The 24,636-nt window shown below is 40.1% G+C and overlaps 1 protein-coding gene and 1 non-coding gene across 3 annotated transcripts in view; both read right to left on the bottom strand.

Moving 5' to 3' along the window:
* Positions 1-297: 297 nt before the first annotated feature.
* trnaq-uug (transfer RNA glutamine (anticodon UUG)) lies at positions 298-369 on the bottom strand. Its single transcript has one exon. It is a non-coding gene; the product is annotated as a tRNA-Gln (tRNA).
* Positions 370-4,594: 4,225 nt separating this feature from the next.
* Positions 4,595-24,636, bottom strand: part of kcnh4b (potassium voltage-gated channel, subfamily H (eag-related), member 4b) — a 50,842-nt gene continuing 30,800 nt past the window's right edge. Inside the window, exons 5-16 of one of the 2 annotated variants that reach the window (XM_026178660.2) lie at positions 21,268-21,508; positions 19,571-19,728; positions 19,111-19,312; positions 18,258-18,452; positions 17,203-17,402; positions 16,664-16,913; positions 16,341-16,555; positions 13,035-13,073; positions 9,969-10,351; positions 9,233-9,327; positions 7,557-7,633; positions 4,595-6,675 (exon numbers count right to left, since the gene is read on the bottom strand). In XM_026178660.2, the coding sequence (XP_026034445.1) occupies positions 5,638-6,675; positions 7,557-7,633; positions 9,233-9,327; positions 9,969-10,351; positions 13,035-13,073; positions 16,341-16,555; positions 16,664-16,913; positions 17,203-17,402; positions 18,258-18,452; positions 19,111-19,312; positions 19,571-19,728; positions 21,268-21,508 (3,093 nt within the window). In that variant the 3' untranslated portion in view covers positions 4,595-5,637. The remainder of the gene's footprint in view (positions 6,676-7,556; positions 7,634-9,232; positions 9,328-9,968; positions 10,352-13,034; positions 13,074-16,340; positions 16,556-16,663; positions 16,914-17,202; positions 17,403-18,257; positions 18,453-19,110; positions 19,313-19,570; positions 19,729-21,267; positions 21,509-24,636) is intronic. The other variant, XM_080305101.1, reaches the window with a different exon arrangement.

Here is a 24,636-nt window from a genome sequence, read left to right as displayed (position 1 = left end):
TAACAAAAAAGGGTTTTAAAAATAATCATAAAGTGTTAATGTAGAACTGAGAAGAGATTTAAAAAAAAACATAACCTTTTAAAACACGAACATCAAAGTTGAAAACTGCCAAATAAGCCCATGGAGTCTTTGTAACAAGACAATCAGCATAAACCCAAAAGGTCTTAGCATACATATAGAGCTGTGCAAAAGTCTCAAGTCACTTCTCTTTGTTTATGTTTTGTCAGGAAAATGTGAAATAAATGCAGACATATATGGAAATCCAGTATCCATTTATAAAGAGTTTAATTTGACATCAGGTTCCACTGAGATTCGAACTCAGATCACTGGATTCAAAGTCCAGAGTGCTAACCATTACACCATGGAACCACTTCTCAAAGGCTGGTGTCACTAAAAAAACAGAGCGTTTATTTACTGAGTGTTGGCATAATATAAAATGAAAAATAGAAGCAGTGTCACGTCACCCCTCATTACTTTATGTTTTCTTGGAAAATTGGAATTTGGTGCAGCGATTTATTGAAACATCTGAAAAGATAAATTAAAATGCAGCATTTAAGGGAAAAACAGAGTTTGTACAATTCTAACGAGCTTGAAAATCAATATTTGGTATGATCACCTTTATTCTTTAACACATTCTGAACTCTTTTAGGCAAGCGTTCTTGTAATTTCTTTAAATAGTCTAGCTCTCCAGGCTTCTTGAAGGACATTCAAAGCTTTTCTTTGGATGTTGGTTGCCTTTTGTTCTTTTCTCTGTTAAAATGATCCAAAACTGCTTCAAAAATATTGAGGTGCAGACTCTGGGGAGCTCAATCAATGACTGACAGTGTTACACTTCCCAACACCACTGGCTGAATTGCAGCCACAAACCATGACAGAGTCTCGACTGAGTTTCAAAGGTTTAAAGATTGCTGTAGACACTCTCACTACAACACATCTCCCTTGACCTCCTCTGGGCATAGTGATGATGATTTGAACAAAAAAATTTGTAATTTGGATTCATCTGGATTTGTTGATTTTCAGTCCAGTTCTTATGTAACGTGGCACACCTCAACCTGTTCTTCCTGTTTGCCTTGGTTAAGAAAGGCTTTTTGACAGCCAACCATCCACTGGGACCATTTCTGACAAGGTCTCAGCAAACAGTAGATGGATCAACTGAAGGGCCTGATGTATGTGTCAGGTCTGCTGGATTTTTTCTTACTTCTTAATGTCCTTCAGATACTGTTCACCTGCTGTAGATATTTTTTAGGCCTGGAACTTGTTCGGTCTTCTCTATTTGTCCAATTTCCCTCTATTTTAAGGACACACTGGACACCGTGCTGAGATATGTCACGTTTTCAGCTAATAGCTCTTTGGGATTTGCTTTGTTGATGGGAAAATTCTAGTTAGTTTGCATTAACTTTGACATTTTTCATAGATTCTACTAAAGAAATGGGAACAAATTCTATGTTTGTGTGAAATGGATTTTTTGGTAAGTTGTCTGTTAGGTATACTGCCTTTTTATGATTCATAGTCAGCATTAAGTACAAGCTTACATCTGGTCTTGTCTGTTCTTTGCAATTTCTATCCCACTTAACTCATAATGTAATTTCTGTCAAGTAATGAAACCAAATGAAATCCTCTAGTGTTGGCTAATTAAATACAAACATATAACCTGTGTCCTTACTTTTACCATACCTCTTACACATAAGACTAATTCAGGAATATAACATACTGTGCATGAGGTATAGTATTGGGGTCAGTACATCATACCAACTCATTATGTTGCACTGTAAATATCAGATCTTTTATATCAGTGTTTTTTTTTGTATGTATTTATTTAAAAACATATATACAAACATCTGTAAACAGTCTCTTTGTGTTTGTGTCTGTTTTGATCATTTTCTTTGTTTAGTCGTTCCAGCCTTTCAGAGGGCTGCGGATTATTTAATTTTCTAACACCCATGTAACAACGCTTTGATGCATTTTCCCAATAAATGAATAACAAAAGGATATTAATAATAATCTAAATATAGCTTCCGTTTCTGGCTAAAGCCTTTTGACTGACTGACAATTTTAAGTCACATTTTAATGTCCTCAGTGTTTCAGTTTTTTGGTTAGTTTCCTATAACAGCTTTTTGTATGTAAAATCAGAAATTATTACTTTAACAAACCACTGACAAACCATATTTCATGATGAGCACCTTTCTAAATTGGCCATAACAAACCTAGTTAGTGTTCAATAAATAACTAATAGTTCAAAAACATTAATGTAATGAAGTGATGTTGTCATTTAAGAAAAAACCCCAATTAATTCTCTAGAGAATAGAAAATAATACAAATAAGAACTGATATAAAAGCCAAAGATAAAATAAACTGCTCTTTATTATGAGAACACCAGAATGCACACTACATGACAGTAAACATGTTTACAGGCATTAGTATCTGTTGCACAGATCAGCTGAGCAGCAAGTGGCAGATGATACACCGGGCTGATTCATTATCCTGCAGTCATTTGACTTCATGCAACCTTTGAAATATCTGGGAGCTGTGGAAACAAGGAAAACAAGGTGGTATGAAATCATCTGTTGTAACTGATTTAATTTTGTTCTTTTTTTTTCTGCACACTAAACCAAATGAGGGTTTTGACTTACTAGATCCTGCATAAATGATGGCACTGGTGCAGACATTGTTAAAGCCATGGCAGGTCTCCACAGAGTTTGGGCAGTGTCGCAGACCTCCACAGTAACACTTCAGAGCTTCACCTGGGAAAAAAAATAAATCAGGTTTAATCACTGTAGCAAAGCATTTTCACAGCCAATAATTTAAATACAGTAAATAGAACAGTAGCAGAGTCTCCCAAATGTGCCTCATTGACAGATATGGAAAATGATGCATATATAAACAGGCTGCAGCTTAACTCACTCTGGCTGATGACCAGCAAAACCAAAACAGCAACAATCACAGTCTTCATGTCTTCAGGATGCCTCGCCTCACTGCACCAATCTCTGCATGAAAAAAGGGAATAAATGTGAGAAGATCAAACTCTTTAAGCTCCACCATAATCCACATATTGAAGGACAAACACATCCCACCTGATGAATGATTCTTCTGGAGAGTGATTCCTCAAATGTGTGTCAGCTTGGTTTCCATCCTCCTTTTTTATTTGGTCTTGTGCAATTGATGCGAATCTAGTGTATCATTAACTCAAAACTTCATGTGGGTTTTTGCACAAACACAGAGTGAAATATCAAGATCAGACTGTGATGCTGCAAAAACACACCGTGACACCACTTGACTCATCAAGAGAATGTGCAAATATATTTGCACACCAGTTGTTCTGTTTGTATAAGCAACATATGCAGCACAAAGTAACAACATGATGTGAGGACACGTATAAAGCGCAATCAACCAATTCTTCTGACCTGTTGTGTAATATTTGCATTGCTTTTGCATGCTCAGTGTAATATTACCTTGAACACCTGAAACACCCACATGGTGGGTCTTGGAAAACACACACTGACACAACTTACAGGGAATGCACAATATGCTGTTGAAGGAATAGCGTCATATTCCGATGTTTTCCAACAGATTTTCCAGTTAAACAACCTTTGCTTCTGTTAGAAAGTGTAAATAATGAGTTAATAATGAACCAAATTTACATAAAAATGTAGATATGAAGAATTACTCTGTTCCAATCAGCAAAGAAGATCATTTGTTTGCTTATTTTCTTGTCTGGGAAGTTTCATCAACAGCTTCTTTTAAAAAAAACACAATTATTGTACATTGACTTATATAATCAGATTGAGTGGCGAGTAAGGACGAGGACAAATCCTCTTCTTTTAAGAAAGCATGGTGCTGACTTTGTGTTCTTCTGTGGTCGTCTGAAATTTTATTCAACTTGTGGACACATTCATGTTTCTAAAAAACATCTTTTTTCCTCTTTAATCCTTTCTTCAAAGATATCAAAAATGAAGCCATTTATTTCAAAGCTGAACTGCTGCAGCCCTCTCGTTTCTCATTTTGTTAAACTCGGGGTTGCAAATTTAACTTAATTATTAAGAAATAATCAGACAAGACAATCATCAAATTTCCAGAGTAATAATAAAGTAAACTAAACAAATACAGTGATGTCTAATAATTGTGAGTTTTGGTCTTTTTCAGGCATCAGTACTAATCACCTAATAACTAAACAGAAAACGTTTTAGGAAAAAACGCAAAAACACGACTTTTCTTGGCATATAAAAGTCTTTATACTGATATATGTAAGCAATACCATGAGATTTGAAAACCACAAATAACCTGTCAAATAACAGCAAAGCATCGTAATCCAAATCCAAGAAAATTCAGAGCTTTGCCTCAGTGAAAAATAATCCAGTTTCTGTCTTTTTCTTTTTTCTCAAGCTTTGACACAAATAACCGGTAACTGCATTTTCTCCTTAAATAATTCCAAAGCAATTTTCCAAAGCTTATGCCGGTCTCCTGACTGCTGATGGCTTATTGCAACTAAGCAGTCATATATAGCACACAGTATGCTGGTTATTCTGACATGTTTTCTGTCTCTGAAATATCATTTGCATAAACAGTGGTAAGTGTGACACAACAGCAAAGGACACAGTTGCACATTTTCTGCATATTTATTTTGTCAGCCAGAGAGAAATCATTCAAAAGTTCCTGAATACTCTGAAAATTCTATAAGTGTCATAAGTTCATCTTTTTGTCCCTCGGAGGCATTTTTATTTCATAAATTAAGACCAGTTTAAATATTTAATGGGACCCACTTTATTTTTTTTCTTTGAAGCTAAATCTTTTTATTTATGTTTAAATTATGAGCAGCTATGGTGTGTTTATTATAAATGCTTGAGGAAGATTTTCTTTTGCATTGTTTTGCTCTATTTAACGCTTTAGTGAGGAAAAATAGGAAATTTTGATGTTTTAAGACTGCTTTAAAAGGAGATACTAACATAATTATAACTGAAATCATAAGTAAGTACTGTGTACTGGTTGGTGGAGTTTAAATATTAGATACTTATTGTCCAAATATTCACAAAACAACCCAGAAGGCTGAACTGAGAAAGACATTCAATTAAAAACAATAAACAATCTATGCCGTGTGATGCACATACTCTACTTTCTACATGCAAAGTGAGGCATGTTTCATTTTTGTTCCTCTGTATTCTTAAAACAGCAAATCATCCTCACCTGTCTGCACATAAATACAGCGCCTGTGTACACAATCAACTGGTTGTCATGTAGAATGCTTACACATTAATTTGGAAACCTTTTCCGTAGGAAAAAGAATAAATTACTTTACCATGCAAGGAGGTAACAGGTATTATCAACTGCAAGTTGTTCTGAAGATGTTGGAAAAAATATACAATATATATACTGGAACCCACTGTCGTGAGCTTTTTTCTTTTTTAGACACACTTCAGTAAAGCCAAAATGAAGCACAAAATACATGCTTTTGCATAGAAATAGTGTAAATTGCGTGGAGTTTGAGTAATAAGGGAGCATGGGAAGTAAAAGGTGGGGAAACAGAGCACACATCGACAGTCTCTGCCAGAGTCTCAGAAAACACTGTTGCATGAAGAAGTTGCATGTTAGAAATTTCGTGTTGGGTTCTGCTTTGTTCCAGTCTGCTGCTGAGATGTGGAAATATTAATCCGTGAGGTCCAGGCACCACGACTGCTCTGTGCTCTGAGTCTGAACGCCGATGCTGGACCGTCGTGAAGATGCACTTCCACTGTCCCTGCTTTCCAAAGAGCCTGTGTTTCCCAGTAGGCATTCCAGACTGGTGTGCTCCACCGCAGATGGGTCACCTAGTGGGAGATGGGGCTCAATAACATCAGATTGTAATGATCCTGAATCCACAGAACTCCCAAAAGGCTGGCATGGTAATGTGGGTGGAGAGGAAGAGACAGGGTGGAGAGAGGAGTTTGAATCCTTAATTTGGAAGATTGAGGTATCCTGGATCAGAGGGTGAGATGGCGGGGTGGACATCAGGACACACATGGCCTCATTTGAGGCTTTTAAAGGATTAAGGTTGGCATAATGACTGGGTGATGTGTCCAGCAGGCTGTGTGTGGACATTCCTGTAGGGACACTGGACAAAAGGCAAGAGTATTCATCATTATCACTGGGAGGCTGCAGGCACAAAGTGGGCTGGGACTGACTGATGGTAATTGAGCTAGCACCGAGGGGTCTGTTGTCTTCATGTCCAGCATGAGGTGGAAGGCCTGGACTTCCTCCATGGAAGCCTGGGCTGATGCTAAGAAGTGATGGGCTGGTCCACAGATGTGCAGTCATGCTCTCAGAGCTATGACACGGGACAGATTTAGGAGAAGATTTTGGAGAGAGTGTTGGACAGTGGTTAGCAGGCAGACTACAGGACTGAGGCCGCTGGTGGCTCTCTGTTGGGGTTTCAGTAGTTCCACTGCAGCTCCAGTGGCCAGCGGCTGGGGCACTTTGGTGGGAATAGTGGCTCCCGGGAACATTATGGAGGTGGAAAGCTGAACTATGACTAAAAGGCATGCCGCTGTTGGAGGCTCTGGGAGAGTTGGACGCCATTTGGACACCACACGGATGGGAGGGGAAAGAGGCATTGTAGTGATGAAAAGATACGTGAGCCTGGAGGATGTGCATCATGTGGTGAAGGCTCTTGGTGAGCTCAGAGACTTCCTGGTTTAACGTGCCCATCTGTGGAGAGAGCACTTACAGTTTACATGTGACATTTAAAGACTTCCAACATATTCAATGTAGGTAAATTTTCAAGGGAAACATTAAGGTAACAAATGATAAGGTTCTATCGCTGCTTAATTAATGAATTAATCAGCTTCTCTCTTTAAAGTTTACTCTCGGGCTGATGTCCAGCTATAACTTTCTGATGACCTTCCGAGGACTGTAAAAAAGTTGAAATCCCCTCTTGAAGAGATGTCTTCTAAAGCACTTGTGAAATCAAGGAAGAAGAGCAGGTAAGTGACCCTAGCAGAGAATAAAGCAGACAGAAAGCTAAGGATATACAAAATGCAGATGGGGGCCAAAAGGGCCACAAGTAGAGAGAGGTTGTCAACTATTTTTTAAATTGCAGAGTCAGCACTACCAGCCATCCTCTGCATTGCAGAAGTGCCCTGCTGATTAATTAATATTGACTTCAGACAGCACCCATCTGGATACTCCTGCTGCACCTGCTTTCTCTCTATTTACATTCAGATTAAGAGAGCAGGGGGAGACTGAGGTATAGGCCGGCATCAAGTCTGCTTCATCTCACTTTATATTTTCCCTTTACATACACCAAGCAGGCCGATAGTAGATGAGATGCTACAAATTTATCTGTGTGACAAAAAAAGTGAAGCTTGTGATTCTATATTTTTGCTTTTTACATACAACATAGAATAAGATGGATTTTTGTTTCTTAATTATTCCTGTGTTTCATATTCAGTCACTACCAAAGACAGAATGTATGATAATAAGAAGGAGAGCACTGAGCAAACTGCTCTGGATCTGTGAGAATTCACACTCAGGGCTACATTATCCTCTGTGCTATCAATTTTAATTTGGGCTAAGGGGCTGTAGCTCACCTGAAGGTTGAGTTGACTGATGCTCTGCCTGACCTCCTCCGTCTCCAGGAGCAGAGCAGGATTATTTTGTGTGGTGTCTTGGGAAACGAGGGGAAGAAAAATAGGAGGAGTTTTAGCTCCCAGGAGGATTGATCAATTTTAATATAAAGAAAAATTATGTTGCATGACCCCAGTATGTGCCGATAGAAGTTATACATGCATGTGTAACTATGTATGTTTAAATTTCTCTATAAATGAAACGTCATCCAAATTTCACTTAAATCCCCAAAATAGAAACATATTTTTTTATGATGGACAAAAATAAGTGATCCTTCGCTTTGAGTGTCTGGTGTGACCCTCTGACTCCCAGGAGTCATTGCCATTCAATGCTTTTGGTAACTTTTGATGAGGAATCTACCTGGAGGAAATTTAAGCTTTTCTTTCATCCACAAAACATAGTTTTAAACAGCTTTGTGGTGCACACAGACAGTTCTCTTTCCTTACAGTCCTGCATGCACACCGTTGTTGTTCACTGTTCTCTTGATGGTGGGCTCATAAACATGAACATCATTATTAGAAGGGACTTCAGCTACTTAGATGTTACCCATGGTTTCTTTGTGAGCATCCTCTATCTGTACACCGGACAAAGATCTCGACTCGACTGACCAGTGGCTCCTCGTTGTTCCCATGTTGAGACTGAAACACCGGGGAGGACAGAGCTCTAAATCTCTTTTTAAAAAATACTAAAGGGGAGCCGAGTCATGATTGTCATTCTACTGACTGAAAGAACCTCACTCTAATTTCACATGCAAATTTCCAACTATTCTTAGAGGTTCACATTTTCCCGTCAACAGGTATCTAACGTTTCCTTATTCTTCCTAAAAAAAAGAGACCACGTGATTTATTTTTCATTTAATTTAGTCCTTCTTTTCTTCTTTTATGACTTGCAAGAAAAAAGGATGATATTTTAGGCTATAGTTTTACACAAATACAGAAAATTCACAAACTGTACATGCATTAATTTATCTGTCTGAGGTGGGTGGGATGTGTTAGTTGTAACAGCAGTTTTGTGAGCTGTATAGAGAGTTTAATTTGCTTTTCTGCTGGAGTGCATAATGCAACACATATTTGAAAATTTCTTTATATTATGCAATCTAACACAGCTGCACATTGCACTGTGTTACATAGTGTTTAACTTTACAAAGACTGGTTTTGCAGTCTTTGTAGAAAGTGCTTTGGCTTTCTATGTAACCTTGGTCTAGTATCATAGTGTCCACAAGCAAGCAGATGATGATAGGCAGACAGGAATAACTGTCTGCAATCAAAACAGAAACTGGAGATCGCCAGAGAGGAGCTAAAGAGATGCAAGTTGCAAGACTATGCTACCAAAGCACTCCCCTTAATAAGCAAATTAGCTGAATCTCTACTGAACTGAAACTGATAGTAATCCTAGGAGGAAAGCAACCATGCGTGGAGATTGAGGTCAGATGGCCAGAGCCCTGCTTTGACCTCAGTTGTCCTTTAACATGTTCTCTGACTCTGTGGACACCTGGCTGTCATTTCATTCTGCTGCGCTCTCATATTCCCCCTAAAGCAGGCAGACCTGCCTTGTGGTATCCACTATTTGAACTCCTGAGTTTACCTCCAGCCATCTGGCACCCAGGTGACCCTAGCAGCTCGTGGGTGGTTTGACTTACCTTGGGTGCTGCTGCTCTCTGAGCTGGCATTAGGCCTGCTGTGCTCAACGTTGAAATGGAACGTACTCCCGTTGTCTTCGATGCCATCTACAACCCTGGCGAGAGGGGTGAAGAGGAGGGAGACCGGAGTTAATGTAACAGTAGAGCTTTTTCAATTATCACTGGAGCCAAGAGACGACCGAGCGATGTGCCATGAGAGCTGCTGCTGGCAGACGCCCATGTGGGTTTGAACATGAAGACAGCAGCACAAGTCTGGAGGGGCAGACACCTGAGCTCTGTGAACCAGCACTTACCCATACCTAGAACTTACTGGGTGACTTAGGGATGCATTATGAATACAGATAGCGGGATCGGGAGTATAAGGTATGATGGTTATGAAATGCAGTAACATCTGTTGAAATATGCAATGCAAATACACTCCATCTGCAGCTTTCTGCTCAGTCCATTACTGCAAAGCCTCATTCAGATGCTCTTGGAGATACTATGACTGTATTAAAATCAAGGTGACTATATAAACATTCAAGAAATACGTGTGAAATTGTTTTGAAGTAGAAAGAAAAAATTATGCTCCTTATGTATCATCAAAACACACATAGAACAGCCGTAAAGTACTTTAGTTAGTATTATAGTTCCTGAGTACATATTATTATTAAACCGCATGGAATTGTATGACATTAATTTAGCCTTTGCGTTTTTACTTATGTTCTGGCTGAGGCCTGAAATTAAATATGACTACCTGGGACTAAGATCCGGTGGCCCAAAACAAGTGACAGTTGGAATGAGCAGCTTTGTAGGCTTTTGCTCAGCTCCTGACTCTCCCTCAGCTGCAGTTGATGCCGTGCTCGGGGCTGAGACAGGAGTCGTGTGCTCTTTTTTCGAAGGTGGCTGAGGGGAGCTCTGTCCTAGGAAGCCACGGCTAAGGTTCGGCGAACGGCAGCGTCGCAGGGCGTTGAACTGCCGTAACTCATCCCCCAGGAGGTTCCCCAGGGAGGTGCGGCGAACGGGGCTGGTGAAGTTGGGCAGCAGGAGGTTGCGGCGGGAGCGCGTGGCTGGCGACAGGTGGAAGGAGTCGTCAGGGTCATCAGTCTTGGTTTCCACAATAGAAGGAAGCCTGGATTGCTGCACAAAAAGAAAGTACAGTATGGAGAGTTAGCAACTAAACTGTACACTCTCAAAATAGTAAGATAAAAACAGTAAAGTGATGATAGTTAGCTCTGCTTGTTAGCAAGATCAGTAAGAAGACCTATTTGCTTTTGGATGGTGTATTTGGACTTGCATTATAATTTTAACTGAAATGGGACTTTGTCTTGATTTAGTTAAATGGTTAACTCTTTGAGTCACATCTGGATCTGGATCCATGAACTTTTTCGAAGGCTTCTGTAACGGTGGACCCAAGAAATACCAGCCGGAGCGACTTTTGACAGTGCAGAACTTTTTATTAAGCTCGGGTTGTAGTGGACACATATACTCCGCGCTCTCTTTCTCTGCTGTCACGTTCCTTCTCCGTCTGTCACTGCCAACACATAAAGAGACACAATCACTGTCAGATCCCAGCACACCTGTTCACCCCGCCCCTGCGCCGCCCCGGGAGCTCACTGCGTCACGCCTCCTCTGCAGCTGGCCAAGGACCACACCCACGCCACAGCTTCTTAACTATTGAAAGATTATAGGAGCTTATTTTTGCAACTGGAAAAAAAATCTGCTACTTGTGAGTAGAGATGGCACGATACCACTTTTTTATGTCCGATACCGATACCGATATCATAAATTTGGATATCTGCCGATACCGATATGAATCCGATATAGTGTTTTTTAATCAACAAAACTGTTTTTTAAAATATCTTGCTGCATTTTGCAAGTCTGCAAGTTCATACTCAAGTTTAAAACAACAACTACACTAAAGCTATTCTGTTATACCTGTATACAAAAAAAATATTTCATAGTTCAGCAATACTGATCAATCTAATAAACTTAGACCTACACCATCCTCCCTATTCTGGTATTTTAAAGAGTACTTAGCGTAAATATTAAGCAACCTAACTAATAGGGTTCCAACTCCCAGCAACAACAAAATTAAATAAATAAAAAATAGGGAACCACCCCTCACACTCCACCTCATGATGCTTAATCAACGTAATCAACCTTAATTTGATGCAGTGTGAAAAAAAATGCACAGAAATCAATTATTTTTCAAGAAATATTAAATAGATTCAACATCTTTCTTCAACAAAATTGCAGACTGCACAGATTCAAATTCTAACAACAGCTTATCAAGCTTAAACGTGCTGCTGTTGTTCAGCCGCTGGTTTGCTCTTTCTGGCGCAAAGTGGGCCAAAAACAAACGAGAGACAGACTCGCGACAGAAAAGCCGATCAGCTGATTTAAGCAGTTTCACGATTGAAGTAGCAGCCGGAGAGCGAGAGGCAGTCGCTTGTTAAGCTTAACGTGGGAATGCTTTACAAACATTCAGAGATGGACTTACACACTTGCTTTACTTCTCTCGGGGATAACTTTGTCGGAGATGAAATGCCGGTTGCTAGCGAAGCTCCACATGCTATCCAGACCACCGACAGGTCCCGCATGCCACAGCCGCTCTATCACGTGATGCATACTGCTCCGACATGCTAACGTTCTGAGGTGAGTTACAGCGTGTTGCAAGTTTTGTGAGGTGCTTTCGTGATATTTAATGGATCGGATTACATTTTTTATTTTTCTCCGATATCCGATCCAGTAATTTAGGTCAGTATCGGACCGATACCGATACGTAATATCGGATCGGTCCATCTCTACTTGTGAGTCAAAATCTCAGTTTATTTTTAAGTCAAGTCAATAATTTGACCTTAGGGGTAGGTTTAGGGTAAGGGTCAGGGTCTGGGCTACAGATGGTGTTAGAAAATAACTAAAAATTGACAAAAATCTTGAAATTTCACATTACCAGATTTTGAGATAATAATTAAAAATTTTAACTTGAGAATGGGGAAAAAAAAAAAACTTTTTTCAGACCCATAAGAATTTATTTTTTTCTCAGTGAGAGGAAAAAAAGCTTCTACTGTATGTAATATAGATAAAATGTGCATATCTTGGAAAATTCATCTTAAATTAAAGCAAGAATAAATTCAGATCCAGACTTAAGATTCAGCTCTTATATTTATCTCTTTATATATTTATGCATAACAAACACCAAAGAAGACTTTTTTGTTTTATCTTTTTTAATGAAAAAACAAAAAAGAACTAAAACATATCTTAAAAACTGTTCTGTTCAAACTATCTGTCAAGTTTAAAACATCTAATATGGTTTAAAGCTGCCGATGAGGACAATTATGTATTTACAGCTGACAGTATGTCCATCATTAATTTACTAATGTTAGAAATGTGCTGTGCTTCTGCCAACAGAACTGTATTACACAGCCGTTTAAAACAGACAAAGTGAGCACTGTAAATAGTGTTTTAATGATACAGCAATAAAGCAGACTGATAAGTTCAGTATACAGTAAGCAAAGTAGCTCATAAGAGTTCCCATTAAAGGAGCTATTGACCCAGTTAGTGTGCCAGCTTGAGAGACTGAGCTGCTTTCATGTAGGGGAAGTCCTTACACAAGTCCCCCCAAAGTACTCACTAGCATTGCAGTAAGTTCCAGAAAAAAATGGTGGATGAAATCTCAAAAATACACAGCACACGTAATGACAACAGCTGTTCCAAGGCACTGCCAGCTGTAGATTAAAATTCAATACCAGCAGTATGTTAAGGAAATCTGAAAATGTGAAACCTGACTAGAAGGATACTGAATTTGCACTGAACTCACGTGTGGAAGCCTCGGTGACTTTGAAAATCTTCGGAGGCCCTGCGTTGACAAAAAAGAAAGACACAAGAAAGAAAGTAAGGCATAATACCTTAATTTATTCATTCAGCCTCCTGTGTATCAAACCCTGAACATTTTAGATTAACTGTTGCAGTGAAATCCCAAAAAATGAATACATTTCACTGGTTCCTTTTCTGTAGCAAAAGTGTCTAAATTCAAATTTGTTAGTCTCTCTTTCATCCACTGGTGCCACTAATTAAATGAACTTGGCCAGCGATGCAGCCACATGAGCTGAATTACATGCTCAATCTTCTTTCTACGCTCGATTGCGCCGGAATTCCAGGGGAAGTTTGTCTTTCCCTGGTGTGTGTGTGTGTATGTATGTGTGTATGTGTGTGTGTCTATGGCTAGAAAGTTTTAGCAACTTAGCAATCACCAGCTGGGTGGCAAATAAAGCTGTGGTAGCGTGAGTCCTTCCCTTGTGTGTCAAAAATGTGCTTCTGACAACATGGCTAATGTGACAGCACAAGCCACAGCCTGCCATTCTAGCAACATCATGCCAGCGATGCACTTTGACGAGGGAAACCAGCGAGGACGTGAATTAAATTTAATCTTTTGTTAAAGCACAATGCTGAGGTTAAAAAAAAAAAGTGGTGCTATGTGGGAGGCGAAGGGAAAACGTGCATGAATCTGTTGAAAACAGGGGCAAACACTCCTCATAAGGAAACTAACCCTGGAGCAAAATGGGATGATTAACCAGCCAGTGAGAAACATTGGTTTCAACTTACATTAAATGTCAAGTCAATTAAAGGAGCACTAATGCAACAAGTGTCCCACATAGCAAAGTAGGTTTGCAGGGACAGGGGATTCTGGGAATTTCAGTCACAAGTATGCTATCTTGCACAAAAAGGGACGGAAGCAGCAAATTATGCCTGACTGACTTATAAAATTACACACCGTATCTGATTATCAAGTAAGTAGAGAGGGTTTTGCATAGTAGAGAGCTTTTCTTTTTACTTCTAGAGTCTAGAAAATCTCAAACTGGATCTACTGGGTCCAACAAGTTGAAACAGAGTTATCCCAAATAGAGCTGTCTATGAGCTCTCACAGTGGAAGATGCACTTCCAGAGACATTAATGTGGTCTGTGGGCGGGTCATCTGAGATAGTAGTTGTCTCTGCGAGCTGCACTCTCCAGGTTAGAATCGTCATGCTAAAAACTCAAAGTTCGGGTGGCAAATAAAGCTGTGGTAGCTATATATAACTAATATCATTTTTGTATACTGTCATCACTGCTTAGCAGCGGGTATCTTTGTCAACTTTGTTAAACTGTTTTTGTCAATTTGAGGCTCCAAAGGGAGCCACATCCCCATAACTCAGACCGACCGGCTTGTTCTTCACACGCCATGACTACAGACTACTTAACCCTCCCTGTGGCGACACGGTCATTATAGCCCAACAAATTTTGACACTCTGCTGGATCCCCGGTGGTGGAGTGACCTTCCCACTCTGCCCAGGACAGCGCAATCATCCCTGATCTTTCAAAGCTCACCTCCCTTAAGAAATAAGCAACACTCCTGGGTCCTAGACCCCAATTACAACAAACCATTCAACCTGACCTTAAACCTGACAACTCTGACACATCATTACTTTTACTGTTAATGTTTTGAAAGTAAGTCTGCCATTGGGTGTTGAGTTGGTAGAGTGCACAGCATTTGCTATGAAGTGAAGGAAGATCCAGGCTGGACAAATAACTGATGAGCTTTAAGTAACTAAAGTAACTACGCAGTGTAATCCTCCATAAAGCCAGTGAGAGCTGCGGGTTCACAGCAAGTGCTTTGGAGTGATTTATGTAATAGCAAACTTATAATAATACCAGTATAGAGTGTTTTTTACATAATTGGCTGATGCTTACAATTTCAGTGTATCTGACTTGCAGTTGATGTTTTTAGTTTCTCCAGCTGAGACACTCAGCTTGGTTTGCTGAGTAAAAAAATGTTACATTTTCTCCCCAAACTGCTAAAAATAATTTCACTGACAGCAAAGCAACAAAAGCTGAAATTAAATTATAGAATTGACAGAAAAAGAAAAGTCTTTTTCCATCTGGCATTCTGCTTTTTCTCCATTTACAGAAGATAAAGTAGTCCCTTGTGGATACCTTATATTGTAATAAGTATTCCTACAATCTGTTTCTTTGGCACTGTTTCACTGCGACTGACTGATTACTGTGCTGTCAGTATATAATACTCAAGTTAGTCTCAGGAGTTAAAGGACTTCCCTTCCTAGAGGAATTCCCATCTTAAAAAGACCCACTGTGAGGATGCCGATGAGACCAGTACAACTGTGAGTGTGTGTGTGTGTGTGTGTGTGTGGTCTGGAAATCAGGTAGCAAAATAATTCCTTCATCCTTGCAGGGGGGTGGCTGTCCCCTGGCTTTGTGTTTGAGCAAAAACCCTGAACAGATGGCATGAGAGAAGTGCTAGTACTCACGATCAGCCATGCTTCAGAGAAGCCTATCTAATTTAGAAAACATAACTTATGTTTAAACACATACACAGTTTCTGCATAACTAAACATTCATTCTTAGGTCACAGGTACTTCTGCTATATATATATATATATATATATATATATATATACCAATATATGCAATGGTTACTTAAAGGTGGGATTTTGCTCTTTGATGTTGCCTCATGGAACAAGTCTACCAAACACAATCAGTCTGCTTTGAAGTGCTGATTAATACAATTAAAGTTGTTTTCCCTGAGCCTGACTGACAAAAAGACATCTGCTAATTAACACAACCAGCACAGATGCCTATCGCGTCCCAAACTAAACAAATAAACCTAAGAAAAAAGAGAAAAAGAAATGATTAAGGCCAACGAGAAAAGTCAGATTCGAAAAAGAGAAATGCTTGAAGCAAAAAACATAATGTTTGAGAGGGGGAGGTTGCGGATGTCCTTGGAGATCTTTGTCAGTTTTGTCAGTCACACATGAAAAACTAAATCAGTTTTGTTTGTAGAGTTCAATTAAATATCCAATGAAGCCAATTACTTTTTTCTCCAAGGTTAAAATCGTTCAATGCTTAAGTTTGGATTGTTAAAACGATTACAGAATAGTAGCTGAAGATATGGACCCATGTGGATTGGCAATGGCAGCATTTGCTACTTGCTAGTTCCAACTTGTAGCTGCTTTTATCTTCATTAATGTCTTAATTCTTCATGGCATAGAATGACATCCCAATTTAGGCATGCTGGTTTTTCAGGTTTGAAGGCACCGAATCAACACCAGTATGTTGTGTGTATTTGGTACCTCGTCCTGGCTGCCTTCACGAAGGTTATAGGTGAGGTTGTTGTGGATGTCGGAGGTAAACACGCTGCCATACTCGGGGTATAGTTCCAGCACCTCCTTCAGGCCACGCACACTGATGTACTGGAGATCGCAGTAGGTAAGCGCCTTCACATCAGCATTGGTTTTGATTACCTGGTCTGTTCCAGGCAGGTCGGAGCCAATCAAATCTCCTTTCCCTAAAATCCAAAAGATGATAAATTCCCTGTTACACTTTAAAGTACAAAAAATATCAAATAAATAGAAAAAACATGATGCAAAAAATGCAATCTGACAACAATACAGACCTAATATAGCCAGCACCATGCCATCCTTCAGCACCTCTAGAGAGCCAGAGCAGACGAAGTAGTTGGCATGCAGCGCATCACCCTGACGGATGAGATACTCTCCCGGGACACAGAATGAGGTTTTTATATGAAGAGAGAGTGAGCGCAGGCAGCCGCGGCTGGCCCCCTTAAAGACCGGCAGCTGGAGGATGTCCTTATTCAGATGCATGGCGATATCGGCCCGCAGCTCATCAGGGAAGTCATGCAGGAGCTGGGGATTTGTGACAGATGTAACGAGGTGTGACACTGATAAGTAATTAGTGAATGGACTGTGTTGCCACCAGTCACCCTCTTTTGAATTTCAATAGGATATCAATTGATGGAGTATAGGGAACCATGTGCTGTGCACAAACAATTACAGCTTCAAAGGGCTGGCAATGAATTTTAGAGCAGAGTTCATTGTTCAATTGCCATCGAAAACAGTGCTGTGAAGTTCCTTGAAGGCAGATAACAGCATGTACAAAGATATTACATGACAGCAACAAGAAAGGGACTCCTACCTCGTTGGCATCTATACCATTGTTGACAGACCATGTGGTCTGGAAGTACTCCAGCATGCGCTGTTTAAGCTGCTGGGACAGACGGTGGACACGAATAAAGTCCTTCAGGTCCTTCATACGTGTGTGGTAGAGAGAGCGGCGCGAGTACATACGCTGGATGATGGCGGTAACATTACCAAAGACCAGCGCATGCATCAGTGCTGTAATAAGGACAGAAACAAAGGTGTAAATATAAAGGTGGGATGTGTAAAGATGTAACATATTACAATTTCAAATCCTATTTTGAAGTGTGGGCCCAAAGATATTCTTAAATTCTTAAGTTTTACCTCCTGATTACAAAAAAGGTTAACAATATTAAATAAAAACGAAAGAAATAAAAGATTTAAGTCTATTGATCCTTTATAAAATGTTTGTTTTTTAACATATTGAAATACATTAAGTGGATAAAAGCACAGGGTTACCTACAGATTATACCTACATGAGTTTCTTGGTCATGGATACCCATGCAATGAAGCTCCCACTGCACAGTTTTGTGTTGATGTTAATGCCAGACGAAGAGGTTTGCAGAGCATTGGTGACTTTTACACATCTAATATTCCATGATCCCCATTCTTTCACACATTTGTAAAGGCAGACTGCATTACTACATGCTTGAGTTTATACACATGTGGCAATGAGACTGAAAAAACTGAATTCAAGGATAGAAACATGTGGTTTAATACTTTGTTTTTTTCTCATAAAGTGTATATTATATGGCTCATTGCCCAGTCATGATCTACTTTTGATCCACAAAGAAGCCACAAGTTACAATTCTGCTTTCATCACCGATCAGAAAAGCAGTAAAACAAACACTTATTATGTATCTTCTGATATGCTGCACCAATAATTGCCATTTCAGCTGTTTCTGGGTTATGAAGACGACGGCAAGCTGTGTCTTAAAGGCCAGCCAAGCCATTCAACTCGATTCCTGCTGAATTTGTTGTACTTGCATGCCAAACAGAAGCAGCGTTATGCCAGGATGCCAGAGGGAGAATGTACCCCGGTGTCAGACGTACCGCCGATGAGCATGATGCAGATGGAGAAGATCTTCTCAGCATCGGTGTTGGCACAGACGTTGCCAAAGCCCACACTGGTCAGGCTGCTGAGGGTAAAATAGAGGGCAGCGATGTAGGAGCTGTGCACTGTTGGGCCGCCCACTGTGCTGTTAACGTAGGGCGTCTCCAGACGTTTGCCCAGCTCATGGAGCCACCCTTGAAAGAGAAGGTTAGAGAGTAGCGTTGACAGAGCAACGTCCAGAAGTTTAACCTCTTGTTATTTTTATGTGGATGGTAGTGGCAAGATCGGAGTGCAATGTGAGAGAAATACAGAAATGTATGTTTGTGCCTGCATGTGGGTGTCTTTCTGTGTATTAGAAAGAGATGATCAACAGCGTCAGGAGCCAGGTATGTTGGCTATAATTAGACCTACTCCTCCAGGGATAAATAGTGCTAAGCCTTAATTAGCAGCTGTGACTTCACCTCCCTTCAGCCAAAATGTACATACAAAAGCATGCATCATTCATTTACACATCAGCGTGCTGCTTGCTACCAGCCACTTTTTTGTAAAAGCTTTTGATCTGGTTTCAGGCTGTTCTTATTAGAGCAGCAGAGTACTGTCTCACCACAGAGCAGAGCTAGACACCCAATAAGTAAGCAATTACTATTTATAGCATAGTAGGGACAAAACAAATGCCTACTCAGTTTTTGCAGGAAACAGCCGACTTACACACCTATTAAAACTGAATCAAATCAGAACAGGCTTCGCTTATGTTCTGAGAAAATGTTGAAATGTCTTAATGTTTCGCCCTTGCTAGATGAAACACCAAAAATTCAACAGATCGGACTTCAGCAAGGCCACAACTAGACTCACCTATGTCCCAATTATCATTGGTCTCTAGTTCTTTGCGCCCAATCATGTACCAGATGCAGGCCATCCAGTGAGCCAGCAGGGCAAACACAGACATCAGCAAGGTTAGCACCATGGCGCTGTACTGGGAGTAGCGGTCAAGCTTCTGGAGCAGACGAAGGAGGCGCAGGAGGCGTACTGTCTTAAGCAGGTGGACTAAGGAGGTCTGAGGCAAATATGGGAGGAGAGGTGACAGAGAAAAGGAGAGAAAGGAAAGAGAGTAGAAAGCTAAATATCAAAATATCAACACTCAAACACTTTGTATTGTTTGTGAAATGTAGTACATATGGTTTACTTGTCACATAGGCAGCCAAACTGCAACAACAGGGCAGCAAGTTATCAGTTTAATGGTAATGCTGACAGCCACAGATGGATGCGGGGACAAAAAAGAAGGCTGGACATATGATTGTCCAGTAGTACTCACCACTGTGATATTGAATGCGTACAGCAGGTCAAAGGGCAGGGCAGCCACCAGATCCACAAAGAACCAGGTGGTGGCGTAGTGGATGCAAATAGAGCGTGGCTCATACACCACCTGGCCTGACTGGCTCACATAGGTTGTGCGAAAGTTCATGATGATGTCTGAAAATATGTAATTATAAAAAAAATAAAATAAAACAAATAAGCAGGCCTGAAATATGACAGAAAACACTCAGTTCATAAAGAGCTTCAAGGATTGCCACTAGAAGCCTTTCAAGGGGTAAAAAGTCAAGCACCACAGCCTACGTGAACACTGCTGCTGACCATGTCGGTCCCCGTATGACCACAATGTACCCATCTTCTGATACAATAACACACCATGTCTCAAAACTGGAATCATCACAAACTGATTTCTTGAACATGTGCTCAAATGGCCTCCACAGTCCTAAGATCTCAATCCAACAGAGAACCTACCTGGTGGAACAAATCTGCAGTAACTGTGTGATCCTATCGTGTCAATGTTGAGCGAAATCTTTCAGGAATGTCTAAAGTTCCTTGTTTAATCTATGCCACAAAGAATTAAGGCAGGTCTAAACGAAACGGTGGGAAAATTATTAAACATCTGGGATGCTTCATAGTTACTTTACAATTTCAGGGTCTGTATGCAAGAAACATATAACCTTGACGTCACCACATGGCAAGCATGTAACATGCAAACTATTTGAATTAGCAACACCTCAGTTGAGATGAAAGCTCATCGTTGGATGCACATTTTATTTTTCATTGAATATTTAGCATTTATGGGAACACAATAAATAATTAAATAATTAAAAAAAAAACACAAACAAATACATCAGCATTAAAAAGATGTTTCATTACACCGTGTTCCTGGAGCGAATTGAGCCCCTTTCATGCCCCTTTCAGCTTTAATATGGAATTCATTAATTATTCATTTAACTAGAAATGGGTAGACTCTAAGTAAATGAGCTTTCAGAAACAAGCAATCTCATGCCCGTTTGTGCCAAGTTGATGGCATCAGGAATCTGACATAAACTCCAAACCCATGCTCAGAGGAGCGTGTTGCAAGCCAGCCACCTTAATTTATCCCTTGGGTGCTTTATTGAACTAAGAAGAGTCCCTCAAAGAGACCAAGTACATCCTGAAGGGACTCCTAAACCCAGGTAACCTGAATAAGAGGGGACATTTCTAAGAAAAGGCTGCTTGGATTGTTTTGGTTTCCATGGTGCCATAGATGGCACAAATGGATAGATGTTGGAGTAAAACCTTACGTCAGCATGTTGAAAAATGCTTCGAAAACACCGAAATGTGATCATGTTTTATCTTGAGCAGGGATACGGGGACTTCTTTGGAATACTGATAAAGTCTAATTTTGACAAACCAGTGTTATGGACCAATATTTGTTGTGTCACATCAATTTTGCATTGGGTAAATGTTGAAAAACAGTGTTAAGAATACCTAAAAGCCTTTAAAACATGTTAGTTATGTTTAATAAAGAATATTTATTTGTTTTCCTGGAAGAAAAGGAGAGTAAATAATAACAAAACACCAAAAAGGACAAAAAAAATATCAATACTGTCATTAGATATTGACCAAATTGTTACACTGGAATCTCTCTAGAGTTTCATAATTGATATGTTTTTAATCTAATCATCTTTCCCAATTACGTCTTTAAAAACTTACCTATAATAAAAAGCATTTCCACTGCAATGTCACTGACAATAGTGGAGCGTGCAGCTGTGATGGCATCATCGTGTGGCGTGAAGCTGACATTGTAGGGCACGGTGACAGCCACGTAGAAGGTAGCCAGCAGAATGAGCCAGTCCCACAGCGCTTTCGAAACACTGTAGTGGAGCAGGATGAAGCGTGACTTCTGCACCGCTGCCACCTTGTACTCCGGTATTGCAGGTTTGTCCATCATTCTCTGTAAACAAACAGGTGAATAAAGTTTCAAACTTTCAAGCACAACCTCTAATATTCCTTCAAACATGTACGATAAAGGGAAACCACAGCCTCATGAATTTGAAGCTTTACTTGATAAATAACCAAAACACACAAAGTGCACTTGAGGAGCTGCATAAATGAATAACTGGATAACCAGATGGTCACGAGGTGGAGTATTGTGATGGACACCACGGTGCCAAGATTTAGCAGAAACAGACAATGTAAATGTCAACACCCTCTCTTGTGCGCTGACCGCTGATGATTCACCGTGGTAGGCAACTCAAGTGAAACAGATATGGTAATGCTGCTGGTTATCTCTTCTCCTGTACCCAGTGATAAGACCTCTACAATGTCTGGGCAGTAACAACACAGTGAGTGTCTATAATTTCACACGTGGCTCGGCTTCACACTTCCAAATGTCATTCATGCTTCAAATCTCAGGTATCCAAGTGTCGTGGTAGTTATGTTGTTATGAGAAAAACGCGGCATACCACTAGATTGACCGTGCATTGCAGTTATCTTTTCTCACATTTTGAAAATCCAGTGGTGAAAAGTATTGCAGATGAAATGGGAAGCCATTCAAAGCATAATGAGACTGCAACTCTCCAAATGGGGCCATGCACTTGCCACATAATAGCCTTAACCGTGTTTGGGAGACATGAGGAGAAGCTGTTACCTATGACAGCGGTGAGAGGGGAAAGAAAAGGCGAGATAAATGAGCAGTAATCCCATCTAAAAACAGTGTGAGCACTTTGGGAACAGGTGAACCCAAAAGAAGAAGCTGGTTAATTAAGGCTTAATGGGAGATTTCGTGTTTGGGCCCTGATGCTGCCTGGGCACCTCAGAGGAAAATGACAGATTCTATTTGAGTAATTGGAAGACAACAGGCAACGTTTACTTAAAAAAAAAAGGAGAAACATCAGAGAGATGACATACTCCAGTGTTTCCAAGGAAAAAAAGGATGATCCAAGTGTTCCCTCAGAAACCACGTATTAAAAGATTGTGCAAAAGATTTTATTATCACACTATCAGTGGGTTTTCTGGTCTCTGTCTAAATCCTTTTCTATCATCAACAGCTGTGTCCACTCTGATGACAGTTCAAGCAATGTCAGCGAAACCCTGACTGTTTCCTTTTTTCTTTTTTTTCATTTGCCTTACATCACAGAGGTCGCAAAGCCCACCAGACTTTTGGTTCTCGATGCAGGGAGTCGAGCCACATCGCAGTGATTAGGAAAGAAAAGCCTAGCATTTGCAGGCACGCATGGGAGTGCATGTCACACAGCTACAGCTGGTCTTCACACATCATTAACTCAAACTGTAGCCGTTGGGGCTACTGTTCCAACTACATCTCCCAGAGGTCTTTGGGCTTAGGAGATACACATGGCTTAATATGCAACCCCCTTCACCCTCAACCACAAACTACTACATAGCAAACTTAGTGTTGAAATGGCCACAAACATAATTCAAATGTCACAACAGGGCATTATACTGTCTAGATTATGCATTCTGATTGAGTCTGAACTTATTGTGCAAATCCTGGATAACTGCGCGTAATGGACTTTGCAATATTATGTTCAGCTTGGCAAAATCAGCAATCAAGGTGTCGTCTACTTAACTGTGTAACAACAAGAGACTGGAGATAAACATTCACGGTGAGTAAAGAAATAATAAGTAAAAAAAGAAAGAGAGAAAGTAAGATGTGAAAGCTCAGGTCAGTTTTTGTGTTTGCTTCACAACTTCAGGAGGCTCCAGACGGCACTATTTTTCCAATTATGTGAAAAGTGGCAACATCTCTCCCCTGGGACGTGGAGCTGCCTGAAATCAAGTCTGATTTGCTTGTCAGTGTGCTTCAGTTTTATTACACACTACAAATATAACAGATTTGTAAACTTTCTGTTTCAAAATCACAATTCTTTAAGCAGCAAGTTGTCACCTCTGCTTCGGCTTTCTGGCTGTGGTCCCATTTAAAGATCTGGAGTGTGTCTACATGTGTTTGAGCAAAGCTACGGATCCTTGCCTGACAGGTCGATGAGCTACAAATAGAGATCTAGTCAAAATAGATATGGCTGGCTTGATGTGGAGGCAGAGCACACCATTGTTAGCTAACAGCTACTAAGATACAGACAGTGAAGGAGGAAAAAAAAGAAAATGTATTAATAGTCAGAGTAAAGCAGTGGAGGAAGGATATTGATTCTTTACTTAAGGAGAAACATCAATATCACAATAAGTAAGCCCTGCATTCAAAATATGAAAAGTATCAACATGCCTTAAGGATCAACAGTACCATACGCAGAAATACAGGACTGTGCAAAAGTCTTGACCCACTCCTCATTTCTTTAAACTTTGTTTGGTGAAATGTGCAAACACACATGGAATTATTATTAGTTATTCTTCTACACATACTCAACTCTCTTAGTCAAGCTTTCTTTAAGTAGTCTTCAGGATTAGTTCTCCAGGCTTCTTGAAGGACATTCAAAGCTCTTCTGTGGATGCTGGCGACCTTTTGTTCTGTTCTCTGTCAAGATGATCTCACACTGCTATTGAGGTCTGAACTCTGGGGAGGCCAGTCCATGACTGATTGTGTTCCACTGTGTGTGTTTTTCAATCCAGCTATGCTTTTACTGCATTGGCAGTGTGTTTGGGATGTGGGTTTTTTGCATTCATCATATCATCAGATCCCTAACACCACTGGCTGAAATGCAGACCCAAAACATGACAGAGTCTCCACTGTGTATTAAAGATGGTTCCTTTACTTTTCTGAAGTCCTTTGAACCCAGAATTTCACATTTGGATCCATTACTCTATAAGAGCTGTTGTTTACTTCTAGTGTAATTTAGCACACCTCAGTCTTTTCTCCTCATTTCTCTTCCTTAAGAATGGCTTTTTTGATTAAGCCTTAGTGAATAGTAGATGGATCAACTGAAGTCCTGGCACTTGTCCGGTTTCCTCATGTATTCTGAAAAACGCCAACTCTTTTGGCTAATAGCTAATCTTGATAGAGCAGAAAAACTGTTTTATGCCTGTGCTACATTTGGTCCTTTTCATAGATTTGACTAAACAAATTAAAATGAAAATTTTTAAATGTGTTTTCTAATAAAGTGCCTAAGA

This window comes from Astatotilapia calliptera, chromosome 8 (assembly GCF_964374335.1).
Source record: "Astatotilapia calliptera chromosome 8, fAstCal68.1, whole genome shotgun sequence".
In the NCBI taxonomy this organism is placed as follows: domain Eukaryota; kingdom Metazoa; phylum Chordata; class Actinopteri; order Cichliformes; family Cichlidae; genus Astatotilapia; species Astatotilapia calliptera.
Note: the sequence above shows the minus strand (reverse complement) of the source record. Positions and strands in the feature narration are given on the sequence as shown.